This window comes from Blennius ocellaris, assembly GCF_963422515.1.
Source record: "Blennius ocellaris genome assembly, chromosome: 21".
NCBI lineage: Eukaryota > Metazoa > Chordata > Actinopteri > Blenniiformes > Blenniidae > Blennius > Blennius ocellaris.
Genome location: NC_137670.1, coordinates 5,606,657 through 5,624,028, shown reverse-complemented (window position 1 = coordinate 5,624,028; position 17,372 = coordinate 5,606,657). Strand labels below are relative to the sequence as shown.

The following is a 17,372-nucleotide window of genomic DNA, read 5'->3' as shown; positions in this document are numbered from 1 at the left end:
CATGGATGAAATGTGTAACCCTAACTATAACCTAACTGTAACTTCACCCCTCCATAAAACCTCCACATCGACTCTTAAATACATGTAAACTGTCGTAGGACTCCTCTACATGGCCCCACGAGTGTCGGCCCTACAAGTTTACTGTGCTTCCACTTTTTGGGATACAACACCGTGTTATACACACACACACAAACACACAAACACACACAGGGCGCAGACAAACACACTTTGATTGTACGCTCTCGGAGCCCTGGGCCCCAGTGTTGGCAAAAGCAAAGGCTGACTGCAGAATATATTACCAGATGCTTAAAGACTGTTTCATAGCAGATCTCAAAGAACAAGAGTACAAAACTTTGAGGGGGAAAATAGGAAAGAAGAAAAAAAAAAAGCGAAGAGCACACACCCATCCACACAGCACACAGCCAGCTAGCCCCCCCACCCCTCTCCCCTCCCCTCCCTGTACACTACACACACACACACACACACACACAGATACACACACAGGCACACACACTCTTTTATATTCTCTTGCTATCTCCACTCAGTGCTTCCACTCTGCTTCTTCCTGTCCAGAGGATTGTCAGCAATGGTCACATAATGTCCTTTCTCTCTCTTGCTCTCTCTCTCTCTCTCTCTCTCTCTCTCTCTCTCTCTCTCTCTCTCTCTCTCTCTCTCTCTCTCTGTGATCAGGGGGCTGGGGTTGTGGCCACAGAGCAGGCTCAACTCCAAGCTTGAAGTTCAATATCGCCCCCCCTGACTTCACAATGAAAGCAGGAAGGGCAGGGAGAGGACGAATGAGCCACCCACTGCTGCATTCACCACAGACCCCCCCCCCCCCCCCCCATGTGATTTTCTCCTTTTTTTTCTGTGTGAAACTTTAAAAAAAAGTGTGGTTAAAAGGAAAGCTTCACTTTTAACTCAAAGTGCCAAAAGCTCAAAAGCCTTAAATCACCCCCCCCCCCCCCCCTCCCCACCTTTCCCCACTTTTCAAATCATCCTGCTCATGCTGTAAACATTTTAATAAGTGCAATTAAAACAAATGTCACCACCGTGACACAGGCAGGTTACCAGCGGTCGGTTTTCACAGACTTCAGGGATGAACTATGATCCTGTGCAATATTTGCTCTGCAGATGTTTGAGGGCGAGCTTGCACAATCAATTTCCCTTCAATTCCCTCGGCCACCTCGTCCTCCAGAACCAGGACCTCTCTCTCTCTCCCTCTCCCTCTCCCTCTCCCTCTCCTTCTCCCTCCCTCTGTCTCTGTTATACATGTGCATGCCTGTGAGAAACCATGGTGAGCTGGGTGTTTTCTTCTCTCCTATTACACACATTGATGTGTGTAATGTCCACTTAAAAAGCAAGAGGAAGACGGAGAACAAGAGAGAGAGAGAGAGAGAGGGAAAGAGAGCACAGAAAAGGAGAAGTGGGAAAAAACATGTTGTGGCCTTTTCCCTGCATTTTGTCTAAAGTATCCGCTTGGAGTTTTTTCCTTCCCCTTTCTGTATCTAAGGAGTGTTTTTGGCGATTAGTATGCGGAAAGGAAGCTGATTTGCATAATTAAGTGCTACAGAGAAAAAGCAACAAAGTTTGTTAGTTTTACAACTATGAGTTTAATTGTGTACAAAGAGTTATTTCTGCTCAGAATACTTTAAAAGTTAAAAGATCACCGTTCAACACATATCTTTACTACTTCAATTTTTTTTCGTTTTAGACACACATGTATTCTCTTTTTTTTTTTTCTAAAGAAATCCAAAGCAAAGACAGATACCATTAAAGTTGTTAATAATCACAGAAGTGGTAACAGTTAGTAACCTACACTTGGCACTGAAGAGTAGATTAATGTCATACTACACTGTTAATTTTCACACTCACAGTATACAAAAAGGCACAGGAGGCAAGCAATGCTGAATCTTGAAGGCTCAAGTTAATACAGAGAACATCAGACTCCAGTTCATCAGGACATCGAGAACATGATATGGTTACTAACGGCACACAGAGGATAGCATTTTCTCAAATTATTCTCCATAATAAGGCATGTTGTTCTCATCTGAAAAGGTAATTTAATGTTATTTTCACGTACAAAATAGAATATAAAAATACATTATGAACTTGTTACAGATGTTACAACTGTAGGATTTATTCCATATCAAGGCATCACTTGGTTTGACTGTTTGTGTGTAAGTATAGTGTGCATGTGTGTGTATGTGTGTACTGACATCCTCTGAAAGAGCAGATAAATATATAAAAGAAATGTGGACGACTTTATCTTCAGCAGCACAATCCAACCAAACGACGACAAAAAAAAAAAAACAAACAAAAAAAACAACTAAACATCACATATAACACTGTTTTCATAGAGGAATTCTGACATGTTACACGTTGGGAGTTGTGCTGCGTCGCACCTCCGATTCAAATGAGCCACGTTTGTTTGGCACCGGGGTCTGAACTGAGACGAGTTATGGAGGTAAAGTCATGAAAATCTGGAGGATGACAGTGAAGCCTGGCGTCCTAATTGATCAGCAAATGGTCGCGGGTTAAAAGATTTACGCGAATAACATTGTTCCACCGCTCTCAATAAATAAAGGCACTGTTGTTGGAGCTCATATAATACTGTAGTGTGGAAAAAAGGCAAAAGGCACCATTGTAGATTTCCCTCCCGTGTGTGCAACTTTCCTCGGCTTTACCTCTCGTGAGACACTCGAGAGATAATTTGGCATTTTTCAATTCCAGTTACTTGGTTTTCCTCATCGAGCACCTGTCGTGTTGTGGTGGGGGGGAAAAAAAGGCTTTTTTTTCTTTTCTTTTCAGTATTTCCATTTGAATTTATGCACAAAAAACACAATTAAATTTCAAAAATTATGCATTTTAAGGTACAAAAGCAACACAAAAATGAGCTTTTTTTTTCAAATGCAGGAAAAGTTCATTATTTTATCTAAATTTCAAAAATCAATGCTTTTAATTTTTCATCTTGTGTATATGGGCAAAATGTTAATTCATCTCTAAACAAGTAGAAAGTAATTGTTAAAAAAAAAAGTATCATTGGAGTATTTTCACACATTCTCTTCCTGTAAAAAGTGTTAAATGAATGAATGCACTCAAATGTTGTAGTATTTTTTTGCATGTGCACTTTGCATTGGCGTTGCATATCTGCATGAATGAGGGCCTCTATTTTCAAGCGACGTCATCAGAAATGCGCAATTAAAGAGGATCAGAAACACTTTCATCCCTCCGAAGTGTTAAGGGAAATTAGAATAACGAAAAGGGGGAGGTGCCAGCTGAGGAAACTGTATGTGTCAACAACTCTCAAGGCATCTCTTCCAGTTTAGTGTACACAAAGGATTTCTGTGCTGGTATAGTGTTTGTTAACATGTTATTAATAGAGTCATTATTATTATTATTATTATTATTGCATTGTGTGGACTGAGGGCACGGCAGCTCAAGAGAGGCCAGGCGTCACAGCCGGCGATTCAACCGGCAAGGCCTCCTGGTCGTGCTTGAGCGGCGCCGGCAGTGAACGACTGTAATTTTGATTGAACCCTTTAAAATTGGCTTTGGAAGTTTTTGGAGGAAAGGCACTGTCTGGTGAGGTTTGGGCTAGGACTCGGTGGCGGGCCGGGCTCCTGAGGTTTATTCCCATGATGGCTGTCGTCTGGTTGGTTGGTTAGACAGAAGCTGCCGGGTTGTTCCCAATGTTCTGGTCTCTGGTTGGCTGAGCTTGGGGAGTGGCGGGGCCGTGGGCCAATGAGCGCGCCAGCGGGCAGAGATGGGTGGGTCATCAGTTGGGCGGAAAGGTCAGAAGGTCAAGGGGGGGTGGGGGGAGGGGGGGTCATGGGTTAGTTGCCGTGGCAGCTAGAGTTAGACAGACAGAGACGGACAGACGTGGAAAGGAAAACAAAAAAGGGCACATAAAAGGAGACATAAAAAGAAAAAAAGATAGAAGAGAGATTAGTGTCAGCTAGTGGCGTCGGGATGACAACAAGGCAGATCTACTGCCGCCGCGCAGCGTGAGGGGAGCTTACGTAAGAGCCGCGCAACACCTCCGCGGAGCCCGGCGTGGCCGTTCACCGGCGCGAGGAACGGCCGGCTATCGGCGGAGGCGTTCGCGGCGCTTGCGTTTGCGGGGTCAGTCGCTCCCTCCCGCCGCGCGACGGCTGCTATAGTGACACTAATCATGCTAGCTGGGCTACGTCTAGCACAGACAGACAGTGAAACCATGGGCGGAGAGGAAGACAGCATGGTTTCATGTTGGGTGAGAGAGTGACCTTTAATGTCCAAAGAGGAGTGTTTTCGGGGGGGGGGGGGGGGAGGCCTCGCTTACAAGTCGAGCTCGTTGTTTAAGCAGCGGGCACAAGGTCTGGTGATTAACTGATTATTGATTATGGTTTGATCCGTTTTGCTATGAAGTATTAGAGGAGCACCTAAAAAAAAACACTACGATAAGCAAAGACCATAAGAGACAGCGATGAGAGGTTAAGAGATGGTGATTTTTTTTAGAGGGATTTAGAAACAATTTAACAATAGACAGACTAGCTACAAGAATTTAGAGGCTTTGGTTTGCTTTTCAGATTTTTTTTTTTCAATAGTCATCTTTATTGCCTTTTAGTGTTTTTTTTGTCCATCTTGTACAACAGGAGCACCACCGCTCTCTCTCTCTCACACACACACACACACACACACACACAGAGACACACACACATAGACACACACACGCACACGCACACGCACACGCACACATATGATGTAGCTAGCTAGTCCATTTCTATTGCATAAAACAGTCACGAGGCCTGTGAATCGAGAAGGTCACCTCATCTTAAATACACAGAGCAAAAACACTGCCTTCATCGCCACCGTCGCGGTGACTAAAACAGTAGTAGCTACACACTTTGAATAAAAGTTTACATGGACACACTTCATCTATAAAAAGCATATCATAAAAACAAAAATAAAATTTACAAACTAAAAAACAAAACGAAAAAAACAAAACAAAACAAAAAAAAACCAACAAAAAAAACCAAAACACTACAAGTATTTCCAAGCGATCTCGTTCCATAAGCTTCATATAAGCACTTAAATCCTTAAAATCCCTATATACAAATTTATTTTGCAGCTAAATACATGGTAACAGCACCACTCTGGCTAGGAAATAAATGAAAATGATGTAAACAGCCCCAATGATAAAGTCCAGTGGGCGACCTATAAGACCACAAACAACAGTATTTCATACAAAAGAGCTTGTAACACAGACTTCAGTAGTTATCACACGCTGTGTTTTAGTAGTAAAAACTAAAGATCACAATCAATTCAAATGATCTTTAGCGAAAAAGACAATCACTGTTACCTTAAGTGTCATGAAGTAAGTGGGCGTAACACAGGTTTTTTTTTTTTTATTAATAATAACAATAATAATAATAATGATAATAATAAACATCTAGTGGAATGGAGGTGGGTATAAATAAAAACTTCCCAAAGTGTTTGTAGGGTCAAAAGTAGTACTGAGGAGATAAACAACAACAAAAAAAGTTTCTGAGACTCGACTCCAAATCCAGAGTCACAAGGACCGAGTCACATGAACGGAGCGATCCATTCTAATTGAGAGGGTCCCGGCCTGCCGGCCGTCCAGTTTAAGTTAACAGGCGAGCGAAGATAACCGCCCCTGACATGGTTCCTCCCAATCTGCTCACTCATTTCACTTCCACTGCAACAAATACTGTTTCACATTTTTACACGGAAGCCGCTTCTGCGTGTGACCTTTTAGCCTGGTAGTTTTTTTTTTTTTTTTTTGAACTCTCTCTCTCTTTTTTTTTTTTTAAAAGGCATGCCGTATTACAGACACATGTAAACTGAAATTGGTCCATTGGTCTGCATGCACACACACTAAACACACACACACAGATACACATAAAGTGGCTGGTGAGCTAACTAACCTCTGTCTGTGGTCACTACCCTTTGGTAAGGATGGATTCTCTTGTCGTGGCGTCGTACCTTAGAGGTCATGGCACCTGCTAACAGCCATTGACATTCGCCAAAACAGAACACAGAAGGTTACTCATCAGAAAGACATCAGACAATCCACCCATGGCACCAACATCAGTGAAACCAGGAATTTACAAAGTGTTCAAGGCTGAGGGTGAAAAAAATAAGTAAAAAAAAAAAAAAAAAAGAAAAGAAATGTTCGCTTCTAGGATACAAAATTATTTGTGTTGTTTTGTGGTCTTCTCTTCTCTAAAGAAAATATGAATCCAAACCACTAATCTCTCGCTAAGTTTCACTAGTAGATTCAACATCAGCTGTAAGCAAAGTCACTCTATAGCTCTGTGTTCAAAAATAAGCTTTTAACATCGGTTAAATCACAAGTAGCAGCTCTAAAATATCTACGGGATCACTAAAATGTGTTAATGATTACAAGCGGAAGCTGATCTATTTAAAAAAAAAAAAAAAAAAAAAAAAAGTTAAATAGCTGTCACACCACAACACTACTCTGCTAATACAAAGAGGAAGTTAACAGGAATGGACACTTGACTACAGAATGACTGTGGAAGAATCTGTCATCCTAAACTAGAAGCAAACTCTGAGTGTTTGCTCTGCGGGACAAATATGTAGGGGAAGGGGGGGTGGAGGGAGGGGGGAAGGGGGGGAGGGAGGGGAGGGAGGGGAAGGGTCTCTGCAAGCCAGTCCATGAGTGTGCTAGGGAGGGTTGCTATCGCTTAGCCTTTGGTTGGGAAAGCCATACCTGCAAAAACACAGGAAGAAGGGACTGTTAGCCCAGCAATGAGCTTCAGCATGCGTTCGGTGTGAGTTGTGGATGTATTACGAGAGCTGGACGGGGCTGCCAATGTCCCAGTCGGACTGCGAGACGTAACGCACGGGCACGAATAATGAGCATTGTCAATTCTAAAAAAAAAAAAAATAATTTCTCAACAGTTTCACTATTGCGGTGGGTTTGATCACTTTTTTTTAAGTTCTTGTCTCATTTGAATTTTCAGATTCTATATAGTTTTTGATAAACACGAGTGTGTGCATCTTTTAAAGATTAGATACATAAAAAAACAAAACTGAAATGAAGAAACGGCTTGGGGTCTTTGTTGGCTTATCGTGCGCAGACAGTGAATGAGTTTGACTTTATAGACTGTTGGATCCCTGCCCGGCTCCGCAAGAACAAATCGTTTCAAAAACCGATAAAAAAAAACAACAACACTGTGATTACTTTGAGGTTTTAATTAACCAGCTACTGTAACGGGGCATATTCAAGTGCGAAAAGAAATGAGACGATACCTCCGGGGGTTAAATCTGCTTTTTCCTTCTGTCTGAACAGTAATGAAGACGTAGCCGCAAAACAAAGCCGGCTCAATACCGGAGCAGAAATACGGCTGAGTGGTTGATAAGGTACGTAATGATTTCATACTAAAGTGTTTGAGTGTTAAACTGAGTAGAAATCCTATGGAGGGAGATTTTTCCGGTATGTTCCATTGGAGTCCAGTATCCAGTTCTCATAATACATCCATTGACCAGGTATTGGAGTGACGAACTCTTCGTTTACATACCTAATACTCCAGTTGAGTCGATCGGGTATTCCAATATGGAGGGTGTGAGCGTGTACGGGTACTCGTAGGGCGTGTAGATGATTCCGGACTCGGGCCCTTGCTGCACCAGCGCCGGATGCGGATTGGCTCCCTGCACGAGGGCGGAGCTCTGGATCTGACGGATCAGAGGCATGATGGTGGGCGTGGTGACGGGGGCGGGGTTGCGCAGGCTGGGCGGCAGGACGGGCGTCGGGCCTGTGATGATCCGGGGCGCCTGAGGGGTCCCGAGCGGGAAGGCGGTGGCTGCGCGACACACAGACGTACAGTGATGCGGGGAGTGTGCGCACGTCGCGCCACACAGAGGACGACACAAAGCACAAACACAATAGACAGGGACGCAAGAGGAGAGGACAAACAGTCTATTTAACCCGGAGGAACAGAGGCATTGTTCATATGTACAGTGGACTCCTGTACCACGGCCCCCCCCCCCCCCCGCCTTCGTCGCCCACCGACACGCCTCCATATGCTAACGATGAGGTCATCCTTACGCGTCTTGACATTGGCGTCTCTGTAGGTCCCATTGAGAATGGCGAGCTCCATCAGCTGCATTTTCTTCAGGTTGTCCTCGCCCTCGGCCTACACCAGCGACACGCAGAACAGAACAGCACAATCAGGTCACTGACGCTCCATCAAGCCGTTTCACAGGCGGATGAATGGAACTCTGTCAGGGTCTTGGTCAAAAAGTCAACAGATTATACAGTCTGCCGAAAACAACTGTGCCTCGATTTACATATTTCAAAGGGAGGGTAAAGAAACCGCAGTCGATTTCACAAATGATGTGATATCAGGGCTTTTGGCTCCACGCAGGAAGTAATATATGAGCTTCCTTCTCTTTTATTTTGTTTGTTCTATTGTCTGAGATTTAACTGTGATGTTTCTTCTTGCTTCGGGATGAGGAGAACGACTTAAAGAGTCCAAACGCTGCACAATATTAAAACAATAACAACATACGTTTGAATAAATCAGACTTATGTTAAAATCAAATAGACGTTTGGTGTCGTGGTAAGCACTTTGGCCTCACAGTGGGAATATCCCCAAGGCTGTCAGTGCTGAGTTTGCATGTTTTTACATGTGAGCGTTTTCGTATAAATCCTGATCGAAGACACTTGAATGGACTGATCATTGAAGGTGTGACTTCTATTTGTCCACGTCGGGGGGGTAAAAAGATCTATTTCTGCTGACGTGGCGGTTAGCGCGTCACAAATGTTTTGCTGGTGTTGGCTTGTTTTTCCCGTCGCATCCAGTTCTGTGTTGTTTCCTTTAAGTCAAGTCTGGAGGGATCTTAAGTTTCACATCTGCTTTTTCTTTTTCTCTTTCCACTGAGCCGACAAGAAACGTCGAGTGTTTGCACACGAACTAATGACTGTCTGTCGAGAATTCAAACATGTACAATCTACCCGCACAACCACCACCCACGAGATTACGGCTGTGGAGAATATCGCCCTTCATTTTCAATCACGTCTGAGGGCTATGCGAGGGAACGGGCGCTGCGCGAGGGTCCCGTGTTTGCGACGTGGTTAACCAGAGACCCCGGACACAGTCGCACCATCACATAGGACATATTTGGTGTCAAACACGCTGGCGTCTGAGCTCCAGTTACAGCTTGGTGAAAAGCTTGACTGATTTACATTCAGGGAGGAAGGTCGGCGGGGTTAAACTAACACATATCATTAGCTTTACCCTCCACACACACACACACACACACACACACGCGCTTGCACAGATTAACAGGTGTTCAAGCACCTTGCTGGTAATAGCATCCATCCTTTAATACTGAGAGGGCGATTGAACCGGGAGCCGGCTGATTGCCTGATTGCTGCAATAAAAACCTTCCCTGCTGGTCTTTTCAGTCCGATAATAATGCAGTGTTATAAAAAAGAAAAAGATTTCTGATTTCAAAATATGTGTCAAATAGGGGGGGGGGGGGGGTCATTTCAATGGTGTACCTGCTTGAATGTTTCTGTGATTTGCAGTTTGTGTGCATCTATGTATGGCTGCAGGGTGGGTGGCTGGTAGGTGGGCAGGAGAATGTGAGAAATGTTAGAGGGTGCAATCAAAATGTTCTCTTGTGTGAAGAAAGAAAAAAAAAAAAAAAAAAAAACCCATGGAGAAGAAGGAATACTGTAGCCAGTAGTTGGGAATGAAGTGAGTTGTGAACGAGTGAAAGGAGTGATGGAGTGGGGAGAACGAGTGAACAGACTCTCCATTCATTCACTCAGCCTTTCAAACAACCCGGGTTACCATGGAAACCCCTTTATGCGTGTTCCCTAATTACCCTAACCCCTTACACACACACACAGACCCACACACACACACACAAACACACACACACACACACACACACACACACACACACACACACACACACACACACACACACACACACACACACACACACACACACACACACACACACACACACACACAAAAAAAGACACAAATACACTCACACACACACACTTTTTTTTTTTGGGCTGACAATCCCCTTCCCCCTTCCATGCATACCAACAGAGTGAACCCTCATCCAGTCACACAGCTTCTCCGCTGCAGGACATTCAGACAGATACTCACAGCGGGGACGAGGAGTTTCTTGACCTCGTTGATGGCTCGCTGGAGCTTGATCTTGGCTCGGTTGTGTGTGTCCTCCACCGTGATCAGGACGTGGAGGTCCTCGCTTAGGTGCTCCCAGTTGGGCTTCCCTCGGTTCATCTCCTCCTGGAAACGCAGGGAAGGCTTTTTTTTTTTTTCTTTTTCAAGAAAGCTCAATTTGAATGCACCGCACAGGCCCCGGGCCCGATTTTCACTTTTCTTTTGGCTTTGGCTCGGGTTTTCGGATCGCCCCTCCAACGAGACACAAACACACACACACACACAAGGCCCAAGGTCGTCCAAAGAGGCTTCAGAGGCGTGTCGAACTCATGAAGCGGCCATGTTGTTCTTCGCCGGTTACACAAGATTGCATTTTAGTGAAAGCTCTGCTCCCTAATTCTTCCTCCCCTGCGGCTCCGCTCTTAATCTCATCCCCGTTCGCAAAACTGCTGCTGAAATCCCGACTTTTAATAGTTTGTAATCTACTCCGTTTGTTCACGAGCAAGTGGAGTTGTTTGCAAGTCAAAAACAAATCCTGGGATTTCACTTGGAGGAACTCTCGATTTGTTCATGTAACTATTTTGTGGCGGCTGTGGCTCTAAATCGGAATGTTGCTGGTTCAATTTCCCATCTCCCCTGTCCTCATGTCCAAAATGAGCAAGACACTGAGCTCTAAACTGCCCCCATAGGACGGATGGAGCGACTTGCGCGATTGATAAAGTACTTCAATTCTATTAATGGCCAGTTTTTCTTTAAACCAAGCCTTGAAATCTGTTTTTTTGTGAGATTGCATGTTCTCTCTGTGGGTTTTCTCTTGGTACTCGGGTCGAAAAACAATTCATTGAGGTCAGTTGATGATTCTGAACTGCACATTGTTATGAACGTGTGTGTGTGTGTGAGAGAGACACTGACACTCTTTGTGTGTATCCTGTGCTTTGAATTATTTACTATCATCTTGAAAACATACAGTTCATAGATTATATTTGTTGGATCAAACAATTAAACAATGTGATCAAATATTATAAGACTGGGTCATTTACTGTGTACATCACATATAATATTAATTTTGCGTGAGATATTTTAACAGTATGAGTGTGTATTATAGTAAATTAGCGCAATAATGTTTCAGTTTCACTTTACGACATGACATTTACATCTATTCAATGTTTCTACTTTAATGGATCAATGTCATTACCATCCTTACGATCATTATCACCATAATGGCGAGTAGAAAACATGAGTTTCGTTGGTCTTGTCCAACATGATCACATGATTAATTCTGATACAGTTATCGGGTCAATCCTGCCTGGTGGTGCATTGGATTAAGTTTTGTAAGTTTCAGTGTCTTGCTGTGGTGATGTCGATAAAAAGAGAGAAAAAAAAACTGAATAGACAACACTACTATGTACTGTTTTGCATCGACTCATGTTGATCTTGTATTGCTCAGCGAGTGTTTTCTCTTTCCCTTTTTGGTTTAGTCCGAAGGCCCGCTCACAACAATGACAAACCAGAATAATAAACATGGCCTGAACATATAGCAGCTCCATGTCGTTTTGCAGACACCTGGACAAATAGACGGATCCTGCGTTTGTGTCCTGCGTGCTAAATCTGAACCGAGATGTTGCAAGGCAGCAAGACTTCAAACCGGGGGGAAGCAGCTGCTCCGGCTCAGTCCTGAAGCAACAAAATCCAACAAAGAAAGACCTAAAAAAAAAAAAAAGAGTTTCATTTCAACGAAAACTACTGTTAAAGTGATGAACTGTGGTTTTATACTGCCTGCGCTCAGTGGCTGCTTGTTTTCTCGCTTTGAGTAGCTCTGGTATTACACTATTCCAGGTGTTGAAAACCGTGAATAGATCGATCTGCGGTGAGAAAAGCCGCGGTGTGAAGTGGAATCCTCCCATGTCAGTGTGGTGTTTTGGCAGATCGGATTCTCTGTGGCTGTTTTGTCAAGTGAGATGTATCATTTTGAAGAACGCTAAAAGTCAACATCTTTCTCTCTTCTCCCCCAGCTGCCTCCCACTGTGTCTCTGTTTTCCTTCCTCTCCGTCCGAGGGGCGTGCGGGGTAGGGAATGTTCTGGAGGGAGAGGGCGGAGGGAGAGAGAGAGAGAGAGAGAGAGAGCAAGAAAGAGAGAGAGAAAGAAAGAAAGAGGGAGAGTAGCAGAGAGAAAGAGAGAAGGGGAGAGGGAGAGAGGAAGAAAGATACAGAGGGAGGAAGACAGATAGAAAGGGAGAGAGAGAGAGAGAGAAAAAGAGGGAGGAACAGAGAGAAAGAGAGAGAGGGGGGGGGGGTTCTGGACTTGCTCCACCTGCCGTTTGGAAAGCTTGAGTCGATTCCGTCCAACAACAGACACCAGGGGAGAGGAAGGGAGGACAGATGGACCGAACACCAGGACACGAAAGAAAACCTAAGCACCAATAACTCATTGTGCGAGATGGGCGGGCGGACGGACAGATAGATAGATAGATAGATAGATAGATAGATAGATAGATAGATAGATAGATAGATAGATAGATAGATAGATAGATAGATAGATAGATAGATAGATAGATAGATAGATAGATAGATAGATAGATAGATAGATAGATAGATAGATAGATAGATAGATAGAGGCTCAGCAGCTATTATCTGATCTTCAGGTTCTTTATTCTTGACAACAAGCAAAGTGCACGAAGGACTAGCAGGTGGAGTTTTAGTACCTCTGTGCAAAGCCACTGTCGCTGTTTCCGCCTGGTTCTGGCAGCTCCCGCCCCGCTAAAGGCCGTCCCAGAAGAGCTAACTCGAACCAGATGTGGTTTAAGCGATACCGCAACAGAACGGCCCAGATGCAAAGGAAAGGGTCAGGCGCCAAAGCTGGCCCACGTCCCACGTACATTTGGGGAACCGCAGAGAGCTGACGGAAACGCTTCCCCGGATCTTAACCGCCTGAAGGCCGAGCCAAATCCGGCGACCCTGCCAGAGCAAAGAGGCTTCACCTTCGAAGTATGAGGACACCAAGTCTCACTTTGACATATCGGACTACTTGGTCAATTCTAACGGCTAAGCTATTAACGCCGAGCAAGAAGCGATACAAGCGTTGCTGCGTGTCATGAATATTACAACAGTATTCCAGTGTAACGGTGCCAGGGAACATTAAACGCACGTGTCTTCTGTGTCGGGTCGTGGAGACTGCCGAAGGGGGTCGCCACGGGTCACCTCGCTTGCGTTGAGGTGGCCAAAAATGAGATTTGCAACTGGCCATTTTGAACATGCGTGTGTTGGTAAAAGTGGGCGTGTCTGCCAACATGGGGTTCGAGCCTTTTAGAAGCAACGAGTCGGGGGTCATGAATAGAACGGAAAAAAACCTCAAAATGGACCACAATTCAGTGGTATTGTGCCTCTTTACCTTCTTCTTGTCTCTCATGGAGCCTTTTCCTCGAACCATGATTTTGCACCCGGTCTCCGCCTCAAGTTGCTTGGCGGTCAGCCCACGAGGGCCCAGGATCCTCCCGACGAAGTTGAACTACGAAACACACAAAAGCAAATGTTTGAAAATGACCGACGTGAGAGTTGACACGTCGTACATCCGGTTGGGGGGGGTCCGAACCGTGTTTTTTTTATTACAACGCGCAAGTATTTTGTATGAGGCACGGGCGACTGTGCCTCTGAGGTTTGTGCGTCTGCGATGTGTTTGTGTTACTAAGAGAGACAGAAATAGCTCATTATGTGGGTGCTGGCTGCTGCTGGTGGCCTGACAGGACAGCGTCGTTCTCTTAACCTTATCTGTCACTAAGACTGAGTGATTAACTAGACAGCTGCCCCTCTGTGTGTGTGTGTGTGTGTGTGTGTTTATTCTCTGCGCCACTTGTCCTCTGTCCCTCTGCTTCCATCTTGACTATTGTCCAGTCCCCCCCCACCCCACCCCCCCCTCCCCTTCCCCTTCCTCAGCGCCGCCACGAAAGTTTATCTGAGTCCACCTTCATGTTCGCCGAAATTGCAACACATTCCGACCTCTAGGACGAGACCTGGCTCTGACACACACACACAAATCCAGATAGTGGGACTGCTTCTCTATATTTAACCTTGATCTCAACCCCCTTTCCAGAGTACTCCCGTGTGAGTGTGAGTGTGTGTGTGTGTGTCTCATTAGCCTCCTGTCATGTGAGTGAGGACAGCCTGTCATTGTATTTGCTGATTGGCAAGACGATGCGTGGAGAAAATCATGTGAGCTCTCCAGTCTGGATCAAGGCGATACGTATTGAAGTGTTTAGCTATGCTTGGCACAAAGTTGGGATTCGCAGAGTCTCTTCGTCGTAACGCACTTGTCTTTAAAAGAAAAAAAAAAAAAAAACGAATCGTAAATCTAAGTGCTGGTCACCGTGCCAACTCAACCACGACTTCATCCGAGCCTTTGAAAGTGACTGCAAATGATTTGCCTTTATCTCATTGGCAACAACGACCAAGGTTCATTATTGATCTATTTTGAGTCGGACATTGCTTCATTGGCTGTGAGCGAAGCTGACCTCGGAAATAAATCGGCCTTTTAGATTAAAAAAAAATGCAAAGCAAATCCTCCTCGTGATCACGAGCGGCAGTGACTTTACGTGCCTGAGCGGAGTCGAAGTGACAAGAGCAAACACAAGCACCAAATGGAGAAAAGGTCAAAGGTCGCCGACTCAGTTCACTCACGTCGGGGTACTCTTTGACGGGCACGTAGAGTTTCTCCTGCAGCTGCGCCACGGGGCCGATGGCTTCTGGAAGCTCCTCCATGTCCCTCCCGTTGAACATGCCGCCGTTCAGCGTGTCGTTGTACATGTCTTTGCGTACCCGGCCGATTTCTTCCGAGAGACAGAGAAAGTGAGGTTAAAAACGGCGGGTCGACCGAAACGGCTGGGAACGCGCCCGCTGGGGGTGAAGCGCTCTTGCATTTCCCCCCCCCCCCCCCTCGTTTCTTTAGATGATGACTCACTGTCACCAGAATTAAAGGAAGCTGCGAATGTGACAGCTCAGACAGACGGGCGAACGGACAGACAGACAAGAAAAGACAAGACAGGCAGAGAGACAGTCCCAAGTATTCTGCACCACAATGTAGAATCTAACCAGCCAATGCTTTGCAATCATTACCGACAACCCCCCCCCCCCCCCCCCCCCCCCCCCTCTTCTTTATTTCTCTCCACACAGAATTTCTCCCTCCTCTCTGCAACATACATGTTATTCAGGGGTCAGAGTGACCTCCTCTACCCACCGGTGTTTATGAAGCTCCAGTGCAGGACAGCTGTTGACAGCCCCCACAGAAAACCAGGGAGCAGTACGGAAAGCAGTACGGCTGCAAAACGAATTAACTTGCAGATCATTTCCAGCATTTGTTTTGCCAGAAACGCACACCAACTGTTTCCAAGACTTGTTTATGCCTGTAATGATTTGTTTTGGTTGTATATCGGTCCAAAAAACCCTGAGATAATCGCCGCAAACTCACAGAAAACTGAGAAAGAAAGGGAACAAACAACAACAAAAAACAACCGCCCAGCTCATTTTCACATTGGACAAGATGCAACCAATCCCTTAAACAAGCAGAGAAATCATTTTAAGGATTACTGCAACTGAAGAATTCATTCCCCAAAATCTGTTTTCAATTTGAATCGGGGGGGAAAAAAAAAATCAAAAATAATCAACCTTTTCGAAAGGTCAGATTTCTTCTCCGAGGTTTCGTACAGGAGCAGCGACAGAAATGGGACCATGTTTGTCTGCCTGTGTGTTTGTTTAGGATCGTGTCAATGACCAGTGCTAGCCTCTGATGCCTTTGTAATGACACACTAGCACCATAATAACCGGCTACTGCAACCAGACAACACGCGCACACAGACCCCCGGTCTGAACCCACACACACACACACATGGCAGAATAACTGCCTGGAGGCACAAATATCATCTGACCTAAGCAAGCTGACTGGCATGTCTCTTGGCTCTGAGAGTGATAAGTCTGACCATAATAACTACAGTGGGACACTATAATTACAGCCGCTGCTGCAGCGACGGGGGATGATCCTCTAATGGTTGATTCTGACCCGGCGGAGGCCAAAAGTGACTATTAAAGACACACACATACAAACAAGTCTGCACAGACGGGGCACAACTTTTGTGACACTCCGGTTAAAAGTAGCCAGAGGAGGTAAAAAAAAAAGGAGAAGCGAAAGAAGAACAAGAGAGTGGAAGGGTGAGAGGCAAAGCGGTGAAGAAGGTGGTGGTGGTGGTGATGGTGGAGGGGGGGGGGTAGCATTCCTTATCTCAACACTTCAACCTGTCATGGATTAAATATAGACCGGACACGACAAAACATTCAGCCAGAAAATACCCTGCACAAACTTTTTTTTTTTTGGGGGGGGGGGCCTTCTAGTGCCACTCAGGGAGGTGAGATACCGGCGAGTTGAAAACAAGCCGGTACGATGCCTCTCCTGTGAACCGGGTGGTGGTGGTGATGGTGGTGGTGGTGGTGGGGGGGGGGGCACATTATCACATGCGTAGGGATGAATGTGCTCGGCTGTGGAGGCAGAGATGTGTGGCGTTCGTCTGGTTACGAGCGCAACCTTGCTGCGTCATGAGACTTGTCACAGAGTGCCAAGTCAGGAGCTCCATCTGATCCTGATGTGCGACAGGCAGAGGCAACGACGGGGCCCCCGGGCGCATTGAGGCGACGACGACATTCAAACAGGGGTCACGTGACATTTTGAAAACGGGGTGAAGGCTTTGCAGAGCTGTTGATAATTTGCCGTTTTCAAAGTCAGAGGAGTAAATTGCAATCGATGAGTTTGTAGAGGAAGCGGGACAACAAGGAGTGTGTGTGTGGGGGGGGGGGGGTGTAGGTGGGAGGGGGGGCGCTCAAACGAAATGTTTCACACAGTGACACGCTCTCGTTCCTGCACAGGGATGGGCTGCAGCATTCACATAAGCCTGAGCATTAGGTCACTGGGAGAGACTAACAACTGTCTGTTTGTTCCCATCACCAACCGCCTCGGTGTGTGTGTGTGTGTGTGTGTGTGTGTGTGCGTGCGTGCGTGCGTGCGTGTGTGTGTGTGTGTGTGTGTGTGTGTGCGTGTGTGTGCATGACACAGCTCCCAACAAAACTTTACAAGAATGACTGTGGGTGACAGGTGGTGGGAATCTAAAGTATGATGAGAGTTAGTGGAGGAAGAGGAGATGGAGGTGGGTGGGGTGGGGAGAGGGGG

At 45.6% G+C, this 17,372-nt stretch overlaps 1 protein-coding gene across 4 annotated transcripts in view; it reads right to left on the bottom strand.

Annotated features, from left to right (window-relative positions):
* Positions 1-2,195: 2,195 nt before the first annotated feature.
* Positions 2,196-17,372, bottom strand: part of qki2 (QKI, KH domain containing, RNA binding 2) — a 17,387-nt gene continuing 2,210 nt past the window's right edge. Inside the window, exons 2-9 of one of the 4 annotated variants that reach the window (XM_080517335.1) lie at positions 14,840-14,988; positions 13,557-13,673; positions 10,152-10,295; positions 8,069-8,156; positions 7,542-7,823; positions 6,731-6,754; positions 5,925-6,002; positions 2,196-3,849 (exon numbers count right to left, since the gene is read on the bottom strand). In XM_080517335.1, the coding sequence (XP_080373461.1) occupies positions 3,827-3,849; positions 5,925-6,002; positions 6,731-6,754; positions 7,542-7,823; positions 8,069-8,156; positions 10,152-10,295; positions 13,557-13,673; positions 14,840-14,988 (905 nt within the window). In that variant the 3' untranslated portion in view covers positions 2,196-3,826. Of the gene's footprint in view, positions 6,755-7,541; positions 7,824-8,068; positions 8,157-10,151; positions 10,296-13,556; positions 13,674-14,839; positions 14,989-17,372 lie in introns of all 4 variants that reach the window. The other 3 variants (XM_080517336.1, XM_080517337.1, XM_080517338.1) reach the window with 3 other exon arrangements.